We start from the raw sequence: 12,850 nt of genomic DNA on the forward strand, positions 1-12,850 counted from the left end.
CGCTCGCTGGGCTATCGATCGCTGGCTATCGATCCTTGGCCTATCCTCGACCTGTGGGAGTAAAATATGCTTATCTTCAAATAAGGGACCGCGGATCCCTTACAGTGGTCACCACTTCTGATGTCGAGTTTATAAATAACCTCACTTCTGTTACTCCTTGTTAAATTCGGCTTGCTTCAGCTTAGTCTGAATCCATCGACTGTGCTCATTGCACCCATAATTGCATTCAACACCTTCTTTAATTCGTCCTAACATTCGCTGAAGAGAGCATTGTCATTAGCGAATCGTTGATGGTTCAATGTGATTGTGCGACAATTCTCGAACTGGTGTTACGTCTCTAGTCACATAGACTATAGACACCGAGTTCAGTAGTACTTCGGTTGCCACTTCCCCCCAGTGCTTAGATAAATTCTAATTATCTATTCTCCCTGATTTCATCGCGTCTTCCAAATCTTTGTTAAGCTCTAAGACTGGCCCCCTACGATCTTCCATATCGACTTCCATTTGTACGCTCGTCACGTCATTATATATTCCCACTCCCTCGAAAACGCCCTCATTGTATTCTTTCCACCTATCACCTCCCTCCCCTGCGATTAACATACATGTTCCCGTTGCATTCTTTATGTTGCCGACCTTGCTTTTAATATAACCGAAGGTTGTTTTGATTTCCCTATCTTATGAATCAGTTCTATCAGTCTATATCTTCTCCTGCTTATGCCTTGTTATCCAATAACTGAGTTTGTAATCTGTGTCTGATAATGATGTAATGCTTTTGGAATCTTCCAGTGTCCCAGAGCCTTTTCAAAATATACATCCTCGTCTAGTGGCTTTTGAACAGTGTATCTGCTATTACTAACTGAATTTATTGCAGAACTAAGTTCGACTATGAACTACATATCCTGCGTGACGCTTGTCTTCTAATCCTTCTCCCTTCTATTCTTTCTCCTATAACCGCATTCCCATTCCCCATGGTTAACTAATTATCTTCTCCCTTCACATATTGAGCGTCCATTAGCCTCTCTACCACTTCACCTACTGGTTATAATCTTAGCATGAACCATAGTTGTCACGCAATTTCATTGTAATAGCAATGAGGTTGCATAATACACACGTCCACGAGATCAAATAGGAATTTTTGTCTTCCAGAAGCACAGTGAATGCAGTTACAAATACGCGGAAGGATCTATCTACCGCTTATTCATTGTTTGCGCACAGAGATTAACTGTAAAATTTATGATAATGGCTCTTAAAAACTGTGACTATTGTTAGTATTGAACATTTTGTAACTGATGAAATGAGTTTCCTACGAGATAAGTACACTTGCAGGAAAGAGGAAAGCAACCACACAGCACGGTAGTACCCATTAATTCAAAACGACGCGAAATCCGAATTCAGTGCGGGTTAATTCTAGTATTTCCAATGAATGGTAGGAGTGCAGCTGCTATTGCCGTATTATTTCGCATTCGTTATTCAGTGAGACATTTATTTCACACGCAGCTAATCATGTGCTGATTGAAAGTTCCGCAGTCACACAGGAGATCAAGAGAACTGACTCGAAGTAAGGCAATGTCTAAACAGAGCAGTCAAGTATCTTGGAAAAATATCGATTATGAAAATCATAGCTTCTTTAACTTTAATCATAGTGAATAAGGACACTATGCCAAAACTTACAAGAATATATTCAGGAGCCAGAATTAGTCCTCAAAGTTTTTCAATAAAATGACGCGAGTCTCTTATATATGAGTCAGTTTTCCCAATATATGCTTGTAAACGAATTGCTAGATGTCTCGCTATTTCGTACGTGGGAGAATTGATGGCACTAACTATGTGTCTCAAAGGAAAATCTATTTTATGAATTTTGGGTACACCATACAGTCTAGAACACAGCTTCACTCTTCGACAAAGCTCTTTTATCTTCTTTTTGAATAGAGTTAGATGACTTAATCACATTATTTGTTTTCCTCAGTACGCTGGCTGAAGGGTCCTTCGTAAGTTTTTTGTACTTTCCTGAGGTTAAAAGTTTCAAAATTTTGCTTCGATAATCCTCTGTATTAATAGCAACAGTAGCATTCCCTTCATCAGCAGGGATAACCACTATCTTTTCATCTGCATTTAAATCTCTGAGAGCCTTCCTCTTGCCTTTTGTTAAATTACTTTCCAGGGGTTTACTGTGGCATAAGACCCTGATGGTTTCGATTCGTATTGCATTTGCAATTTCCTTTCGTATACCTGCTTCTATATCCGCAATAATATCTTCAACTAGTATTCTGTTACGTGTTACAGCGTCATTTCTTGCTTTTCCAAGGACAGAAATCTCGTCTTGAGATAACACTCTCTCCGACTTGTTAACAACAGTATCAGACATCGCCGAATTGATTGTGGCTGCTACATTAGTTTGTAACTTTCCGAATGTTTTCTTGTGTTTACTAGTAGTCGTTTCCATCATCGCTCCCATCGATGTAAACGTAAGGGTATCTATTTTATTCCACAGATCTATCTGTACCTTAATATCAAGGAATAAATGCAGTTTCAGTAACTTACGGTCAACAGAATATGTTTATCGTCTTGTGTAAGGTATCCTTTCTCGGATTAATGATCTTTACGCACAATCACAAATACGATGCACCCGAGCTGCTTAGTAGGCAGATACGCTGACGAGTACTCAACCCGGACACTGTGGTCATCGCACGGACTACCCTAGCACGCCTCTCGTCAGACCCAAATTCTCAACTTGCATCACATACTACTGAGATAGTGCCTCTAGTCATTGGCCTAATTACTCGCGGCATCTCACATATTCCCGTGAGATTTTGAGGAGATAACGGTTGCGTTATAAATGTTGTGCTACACAAAAATGTCGAAGATTAACTGGATAAATCTAGTAAGTAAAGAGGAGTTACTGAATAGAATAGGGGAAATATGAAATCTATGACACAATTCGACTAAAAGAAGAAATCAATTGAGAGGACTGGTCACATTCTGTGGCATCAAGCAATCATCAGCTTGGTACCGAAGTATATGAGGAATGATGGCCGGAAGAAGAATTTGTGGAGAAGACCTGGGTTTCAATATACACTGAAGCGTCAAAGAAACTGGTATAGGTATGCTTATTCCAATACAGAGACATGTAAACAGGCAGAATACGGCGCGGCCGTCCGCTACGCCTACATAAGACAAGTGTCTGCCGGAGTTGTTAGATCGGTTACTGCTGCTGGAGTGACAGGTTATCAATATGTAAGTGAGTTTCAACGTGGTGTTATAGTCGGCGCACGAGCAATGGCACACGGCGTCTGCCAGGTAGCAATGAAGTGGGGTTTTCCCTTACGACCATTTCACGAGTGTACCGTGAATATCAGGAATCCGGTAAAATATCAAATCTCCGACATTGCTGCTGCCAGAAATAGATCCTGCAAGAGCGGGACCAACGAAGACTGAAGAGAATCGTTCAGTTTCACAGAGTTACAACCCTTCCGCAAATTGTTGCTGATTTAAATGCTCGGCCATCATCAAGTATCAGCGTGTGACCTATTCAGCGAAACATCATCGATGTGTGTTTTCGGAACCGGAGGCCTACTCGTGTACCGTTGATGACTGCACGACACAAAGCTTTACGCCTCGCCTGCACCCGTTAACACCCACACTGGACTGTTGATGACTGGAATCATGTTCCCTGGTCGGACGAGTCTCGTTTCAAAATGCATCGAGTGGATGGATGTGTACGGGTATGGAGACAAGGTCGTGGATCCATGGACCCTGCGTGTCAGCAGGGTGCTGTTCAAGCTGGTGGAGGCTCTGTAATGATACGACTCAGACAGGTGACACTTACGCAAGCATCCTGTGTGATTACCTGCATCCATTCATGTCCTTTGTGCACTCCGACGGATTTGGGAAATTCCAGCAGGACAATGCGACATCCCACAAGTCCATAACTGCTACAGAGTGGCTGCAGAAACGCTCTTCTGAGTTTAAACACTTCCGCAGGTCACCGAACTCCCCAGATATGAACATTATTGAGCATATCTGAGATGCCTTGCAACGCGCTGTTCCTAAGAGATCTCCACCCCCTCGTACTGTTATGGTTTTATGGACAGCTCTGCAGGATTCATGGGTTAATTGCAGCACCGCTTCAGACATTATTCGAGTCCATGCAACGTTGAGTTGCAGCACTTCTGCGTGCTTGCGGTGGACCTACACGATACTGAGCAGGTGTACCAGTTTCTTTCGCCATTAAAATTGCTACACCAAGAAGAAATGCAGATGATAAACGAGTATTCATTCGACAAATATATTATACTAGAGCTTACATGTGATTACATTTTCACACAATTTGGGTGCATAGATCCTGAGAAATCAGTACCCAGAACAACTACCTCTGGCCGTAATAACGTCCTTGATACACCTGGGCATTGAGTCAAACAGAGCTTGGATGGCGTGTACAGGTACAGCTGCCCATGCAGCTTCAACACGATACCACAGTTCATCAAGAGTAGTGACTGGCGTATTGTGACGAGCCAGTTACTCGGCCACCATTGACCAGACGTTTTGAACTGGTGAGAGATCTGGAGAATGTGCCGGCCAGGGCATCAGTCGAACATTTTCTGTATCCAGAAAGGCCCGTACAGGACCTGCAACATGCGGTCGTGCATTATGCTGTTGAAATGTAGGGTTTCGCAGGGATCGAATGAAGGGTAGAGCCACGGGTCGTAACACATCTGAAATGTAACGTCCACTGTTCAAAGTGCCGTCAATGCGAACAAGAGGTGACCGAGACGTGTAACCAATGGCGCCCCATACCATCACGCCGGGTGATACGCCAGTATGGCGATGACGAATACGCGCTTCCAATGTGCGTTCACCGCGATGTCACCAAACTCGGATGCGACCATCTTGTTGTTGTAAACAGAACCGGGATTCCTCCGAAAACATGACGTTTTGCCATTCGTACACCCAGGTTCGTCGTTGAATACACCATCGCAAGGCGCTCCTGTCTGTGATGCAGCGTCAAGGGTAACCGCAGCCATGGTCTCCGAGCTGATAGTCCATGCTGCTGCAAACGTCGTCGAACTGTTGGTGCAGATGGTTGTTGTCTTGCAAACGTCCCCATCTGTTGACTCAGGGATCGAGACGTCGCTGCACGATCCGTTACAGCCTTGCGGATAAGATGCCTGTCATCTCGACTGCTAGTGATACGAAGCCGTTGGGATCCAACACGGCGTTCCGTATTACCCTCCTGAACCCACCGATTCCATACTCTGCTAACAGTCATTGGATCTCGACCATCGTGAGGAGCAATGTCGCGACACGATAAACCGCAATCGCGATTGGCTACAATCCGAACTTTATCAAAGTCGGAAACGTGATGGTACGCATTTATCGTCCTTACACGAGGCATCACAACAACGTCTTACCAGGCAACGCCGGTCAACTGCTGTTTGTGTATGAGATATCGGTTGGAAACTTTCCTCGTGTCAGCACGTTGTAGGTGCCACCACCGGCGCCAACTTTGTGTGAACGCTCTGAAAAGCTAACCATTTGCATATCACAGCATCTTCTTCCTGTTGGTTAAATTCCGTGTCTGTAATACGTCATCTGTAGCAATTTTAATGGCTAGTACTGTAATAAGCAGCTTCAGATAGATGTAGATTGCAGTAATAATGCAGAAATGGAGTGTAATGTACAGGACAGACTGAAGATCGTAGATACAACTGAAAAGAAAAGGTGATGGATGTATTCTGGTGGTTGCAGATGTTAGCCTATTTTGCATATGACTTGAGTATAAGAACCAGTTTTCCGAGATTACGAATGAGGCGTGCCACGGTCGACGAGTCAGGTACGCTGACCACTTGGCGTATTTGCAAGCGGGCTGCGTAGGGCTTAATGTTTTGGGGTTTCACGGACGCCGCTGTACGTACCTGCAACGAGGTGGCGTTGTGCAGCAGCCGGGGCGGCAGGCTGTCCAGGCGGTTGCGGGAGGCCTGCAGGCGGCGCAGCCTGGAGGCGGCCGACAGCAGGCGGTCGGGGAGCCGCCGCAGCGCATTGTGGGACACGCTCAGCTCCTGTGGGCATCAGCACACCAACATCACTCAGAAGGCCTTATCCCTCCTGAACGGAGTTTACTGCTTTTCCTGATATGGCCATGACGCTGACACAAAAAGGTATTCATACAACTCACAAATTAAAAGATCTGTGGAAAGGCCTTACTAAGTAAAGAAGGGAAGACTGGAATGCGAAAGGAGTATGTGGCCTTCACGAGACAAACAAATATAAAGGTAACATTATGAACACGTAAAAGGAAGCGGAAGATGATGAGATAGGAGATATAACACAACACAAAGAATTTAACATAGCTCTGAAAGACCTTACATCTACATCTACATGGATACCCTGGCGGAGGGTTCATCGAACCACCTTCACAATTCTCCATTATTCCAACCCCGTATAGCGCGCGGAAAGAATGAACACCTATATCTTTCCGTACGAGCTCTGATTTCCCTTATTTTCTCTTGGTGATCGTTCCTCCCTATATAGGTCTGTGTCAGCAAAATATTTTCGCATTCGGAGGAGAAAGTTGATCATTGGAATTTCGTGAGAAGATCCCGTCGCAACGAAATACGCCTTTCTTTTAATGATGTCCAGCACAAATCCTGTATCATTTCTGTGACACTTTCTCCCATATTTCGCGATAATACAAAACGTGCTGCATATCTTCGAACTTTTTCGATGTACTCCGTCAGTCCTGTCTGGTAAGGATCCCACACCACGCGGCAGTATTCTAAAAGAGGACGGACAAGCGTATTGTAGGCAATCTCCTTAGTAGGCCTGTTACATTTTCTCAGTGTCCTGCCAATAAAACGTAGTCTTTGGTTAGAATTCCCCACAACATTTTCTATGTGTTCCTTCCAATTTAAATTGTTCGTAATTGTAATACCTAGGTTCTTGGGGAAAGCAGTTACGAAAAAAATATTTTGCCACTGTTGAAAGATACACGACACAGGGCGAAATACCTTCACCTCAAACAGAAAGGAATTGATTCAAACAAGGCACACTCTGACAGGCGTGTATATTACCGAAATATCAGTTTAATACGTCTTACAGACGATTGAAAGTACTGGTAAGATCGGTCTATCTTTCAGACAAATGTGACAACGTCCGATGCTTTACTGAACCTACAACTTGGACTGATGAAGGACAACATACATTTTAGCGTTTGTGGATTAATTGAAAAATTTGACAATGTGACAGGAAGTTACTCTTTGAAAGCCTAAAGGTAGCGGCGGAAAATAGAGCGACCGAAAGGTTATCTACAACCTGTAAAGAAACCAGACCAGTTGTAAGAAACATATAACACGAGAGGAAAGCAGTAGATGAGAAGGAATAAGGATTGTACCCCATCCTCAGCTGTATTTATGCGTAGAGTCGACAAACAGGAAACCAAAGACAAATTAGGACATGCGATTAAAGTTCAATAAAACTGTTATTGTACCACAGACGCGAAAAATTTAGATGACCAGTTCAAGGTAATGAATGGTGTCTTGAAAAGAGATAATAAGATGAAAGCAAACGAAAGGCCGGTCGGGGTAGCCGAGCGGTTCTAGGCTCTACAGTCTGGAACCTCGCGACCACTACGGTCGCAGGTTCGAATCCTGCCTCGGGCATGGGTGCGTGTGATGTCCTTAGGTTAGCTCGGTTTAAGTAGTTCTAAGTTCTAGGGGACTGATGACCTCAGAGGTTAAGTCCCATAGTGCTCAGAGCCATCTGAACCATAAACAAAAGGAAAATAATAGTAATGGAAGGTGCTCCAATCAAATCAATCAAATCAGGAGGTACTGAGGAGACTAGATTAGGAATTGAGATAGTAAATGCAGTAGATGAGTTTTGCTAGCCGGCAGCAAAACCACTGATAATTGTCGAAGTAGAGAGTATATAAAATGCAGACTAGCAATAGCAAGAAAATCCTTTATCAGTAATAAAAAATTTTAACAACTAATATAAATTTAAATGTTAATAAGATTTTCAGAAGTTATTTCTACAGAGTGTAGATTTAAATAGAAGTGAAAAATGGACGATAGACACTTCAGATAAGTAGAGAGGACAAACATTTGAAATTTGGCGCTACTGAAGGGTACTCATGGTTAGATCGGTCTATTCGATAATTAATGGAGAGATGCTGAATCGAATTGGGCAGAATAGATATTTGTGGGGTGACTTGGGAACCTCAGGAACGATGGAATCGTCAGTTAGATGGTGGACAGAAGTGCATCGGGTTAAATTCGTAAAGCGACAGCACAGAATGAGTACTGTAGGCAGGTTCAAATGGCTGTAGGTTGCAGCAGTTAAACAAAGATGTCGGAGATGAGCTCAGAACGGACTAGCACTGGTCAAACCAGCCTATGGAGTGAAGTGCACAACAACAATAACAACTACGTTACAGATATACTACGACTAGCTAGTTTCAAACGACTGTTCATACGTCAGAAACAAGCAAGGAGTCTCCTCAGTGGATTAGGATCACATCTTCCAATACCAGGGGTTTCCCAACAAAATTGGTACCTTGTCATATCACAGTATGAAGTACCTAAAAAAGCCAAATTAAGAGTCTTTTTATATGTTTTCTATTTTCGGTACTTAGAAAAAAAAATGACATATTCATTATTGAAAAAATATTGAGCGCCCAAAACAAAAAATCTGTGATCATACGAAATATATTTAATATATTTTTTATTCTAACAGCATCTTGTGGACCCCTCTGGCATAGAATGCGGACCCCTGGAAGCCGCGGACCACCTGTTCGGAACCACTGTCCTATACCATTTATTATTTGATAAAATACAAGCAACCTCATTTTCTGTTCTATTTGATCCATGCAAATATATTTTAATATTTTCCTGGAAGAACATTTGTGTACGACCTTCGTCATTTCTTCTGTCATACTCAATGTTTGCTACACTTCTTTTATTTGTACCAAGCGAGATGCCGAGGTAGTAAGACTTTGGAAGTGTTTATCCATTAAGATTTAGGTTTTTCCTAAATCGCTCACAGCGAATATAGAGATGGTTCCTTTCAAAGTAATACTCAAAATTTTCTTACCTAGCCTTTCGCAACACTACTTTCTGCTCAGTGTCAGAGTGGACTCATAGTTTGGAAATGTTTATGCATTCAGATTTAGGTTTTTCCTAAATCACTCATGGCGAATACTGGGATGGTTCCTTCCAAAGTAACGCAACACCACTTCCTGCTCAGCGTCAGAGGACACCGTCGTCGACGGAACATTAAATTCTAATTTTCCTTCTTCCTTAGTATTTATATTTAATTTTTTTTTTACGTTTTCATTGAAGTGCCTCATCATTATATTACAGAGGCCATTAAGTTCTGCAAATCTGTAGACAGGTCCTCCACCCCCTCATTATAATAGAGCTTGTGGGTGTATATGAGCGCATGTTCTATTAGCTGTGTGGCACCATTCATTTCCGTCAACGCAGGACTACCCAGCTGCAGAGAGAATTTTTTCTACTTCAGAAACGCCAATCAGAACAGGCACAAGATAAGTGAGTTAGATTTTCTCCAGGGCGACCTGAAAGGTGGGACAGGTATGTAGTCAAAACAGATTGGGGCCGTTAAACAGCACGATTACAGCTCGGAATGAAGGAACTGCTTAAACACAAAGTGATACTAATGGCTAGGGACAACACTTTACAGATATCGAAGAATGGATTAATTTAAATTAGTCATTACTGTGTGGCTTTTGGAGGAATGGCAGCTTGCAATCACCAAAACTAATGCAGCATCTGATGGACACATATGATTATCACTAACAACGTGTCACTCGAAAACTCAAGAGCAAACTGTTGAAGACATAGCCGAACAGTCCGCTATCATTCGTAAATTTCTGAGAGCTAGAAAACGCCACTTGTTATGTCCATAGCACACACTTCGCACATGGTAGCTCAACACCATGTTGTAACCAGTAGTTTAATCTAAGTTTTCCAGGCTGGGCACCAGACTTCGACTAATTCCATTCCTGAAAGAACCTGTCCATGTTCTTCGTTTCCTTTCTCCGGTGACACCGTACTTGAGCCATTAGACCGACCAACAACTAAAAATAATCCTGAGCAAATATGGAGCTTCATGACGGATACAAGGATTAGTGACCACAATGCTGTTGTAATTAGACCCAATACCGTAACATCCAAACCCACCAAAAATAAACGCAAAGTACATCTATTTAAAAAGGCAAATCAATCTCCGCTTGACAGCTTCTGAGAGACAGTCTCCACACCTTCCGATCTCTGTAAGCACAAACCAGCCAAATAAGCCAAATAAATTAATAAGTTATGGTAAAAGTTCACATGGTACGCAAAACGACTGAGACCACTATTGCAGAATCAACGAAAAACCATGTCAAAATGAATCAAGATCGGCGAAATTTTACGGAAGCTCGAAACATAGCTTTAAGTTCGATGTGGGGTGCTCTTAATAGTTTCCACTACGAAACTATGTCTCGAAATCTGCCAGAAAACCCAAAGAGATTATGACAAAGTACACAAGGGGCAATACGCAATCAGTACCTTCACTGAGCGATGACAATGGTGATGTCAGCGATGCCAGTGCTACTAAAGCAGTGTTAATACGCATTGTTTTCGCAACTCCTTCACCAAAGAAAACGAAGTAAATATTCGAGAACAACTGCCAACATGAGTAACTGAAAAAAAATATCCTCGGTGTACCGAAGCAGCTTAAATCACTTAATAAAGGCAAGGCCCCTGGTCCAGGTCATATCACTAACGTCGCTTTGCAGTGGGATTTTGGAACATATGCTGAATTCGAACACTATGAATCACCTCAATTTATTCTAAATAGTCAGTGCAGATTCAGGAAACATCGTTCTTGTGTAACAGTACTATCATTATTCTCACGAAGTAATGAGTGCTATCAATAGCGGATGTCAGATTGATTCCACATTTTTATATTTCCAGAATGGTTTAGGCACCATTTCTCACAATCGCCTTCCCATAACATTGCGTACCTGTGGATTATTACGTCAGTTGTACGACTGGAATCTTGAGTTCCTGTCAGGAAGGTAACAGTTTGCAGTAACTGAAGAAAAGTCATCGAGTGAAACAGAAGTAATATCTAGCGTTCCCCGAGGAAGTGATACAGCCACTCTGCTGTTCCTATTGTATATGAGCGACATAGGAGACAATCTGAGCAACCCTCATAGATTTGCAGATGATGCTGACTAGATCAAAACTATTGTAAAATGATTTGAACAAGATATCTGGATGGTTCGAAAACTGACAATTGACCCTAAATAATGAAAAGTATAAAGTCAGCCACATGAATACTAAAAGAAATTCGCTTAATTTCGGCTAGACTATAAATCACACAAACCTGTAAGTTAGCTAAATACATAGGAATTACAATCACGAATAACTTAAATTGGAACGATCATATAGATAATACTCTGGAGATAGCAAACCAAATACCGCAATTTATTGGCAGAACACTTAGAAAGTGCAACAGGTCCACTAAAGGGACTGCTTGTACCCCACTTGCACGCCTTCTTCTGGAGTATTTCTGTGGGATCTGTATCAGATGGCAGTGACGGAGGACGTACAAAAAGCTCAAAGAAAGGCAGCTGATTTCACATTATTGCGAAATAGGGGAGCGAATGCCACGGACATGACACTTGAGTTGAAGCGGCAGTCATTATATTAAAGCCGTTTTTCGTTGCGGCAGGATCTTCTCCTGAAAGTTGAATAACCAGCATTCTCCTCTGATTGCGAAAATATTCTGGTAGCGCCCACATGCATAGGGAGAAACGATCATTATGATACACTGAAAAGCCAAAGAAATTGGTGCACCTGACTAATATCGTGTAGGGCTCCCACGAGCACATACAAATGTTGCAACACGACGTGGCATGGACTCGACTAATGTCTGAAGTAGTAATGAGTGAAAAGACACCATGAATCTTGCGGGGCTGTCTTTAAATCCGTAAGAGTACGAGGAGGTGGAGATCTCTTCAACACGTTGCAACGCATTCCAGATATTTTCAATAATGTTTATGTACAGTGAGTGTGGTGGCCGGCGGAAGTGTTTAAACTCAGAAGAGTGTTCCTGGAGCGTGTGGGGAGTCATATTGTCCTGATGGAACTACCCAGGTCCGTCGGAATGCAGAACGGACATTAATGGATGCAGGTGATCAGACAGAATGCTTATGTACGTGCCACCTGTCAAAGTCGTATCTTAGACGTATCAAGGGTCCCACACCACTAAAACTACACACGCCCCACACCGGTACAGTCTCCACCTGCTTGAACAGTCCCCTACTAACATTTAGGGTCTATGGATTCATGTGGTTGTCTCCATAACTGTGCACGTCCATCCACTCGATACAATCTGAAACGAGAGTCGTCCGACCAGGGAACATGTTTGCAGTCATCAACAGTCCAATGCCGGTGTTGGCGGGTCTAGATGACGCGTAAAGCTTTGTGTCATGCAGTCATCAAGGATATACACGTGGACCTTCGGCTCCGATAGCCCATATCGATGATGTTTCTTTGGATGATTCGCATGCTGACACTTGCTGATTGCCCAGAACTGAAATCTGTAGCAATTTGCGAAAGAGCTGCACTTTTCTCGTGGTTAACGATTTTCTTCAATCGTCGTTGGTTCCGTTCTTGCAGGATCTTTTCTGGTGACAGCGATGTCGGAGATTTGATGTTTTACCTGATATTCACGGTACACTCGTGAAATGGTCGTACGGGAAAATCCCCACTTCATCGCTACCTCGGAGATGCTGTGTCTCATCGCTCGTGCACCGACTATAACACACCGTTCAAACTCACTT

At 42.9% G+C, this 12,850-nt stretch overlaps 1 protein-coding gene across 1 annotated transcript in view; it reads right to left on the bottom strand.

Moving 5' to 3' along the window:
- The window catches only part of LOC124805296 (leucine-rich repeat-containing protein 15-like), a 62,849-nt gene that overhangs the window by 26,252 nt on the left and 23,747 nt on the right, over window positions 1-12,850 (bottom strand). Inside the window, exon 3 of the mRNA XM_047265811.1 lies at window positions 5,913-6,056. Coding sequence (XP_047121767.1) covers window positions 5,913-6,056 — 144 coding nt within the window. The remainder of the gene's footprint in view (window positions 1-5,912; window positions 6,057-12,850) is intronic.

Source organism: Schistocerca piceifrons, chromosome 1 (assembly GCF_021461385.2).
Source record: "Schistocerca piceifrons isolate TAMUIC-IGC-003096 chromosome 1, iqSchPice1.1, whole genome shotgun sequence".
NCBI classification, from domain to species: Eukaryota; Metazoa; Arthropoda; class Insecta; order Orthoptera; family Acrididae; genus Schistocerca; species Schistocerca piceifrons.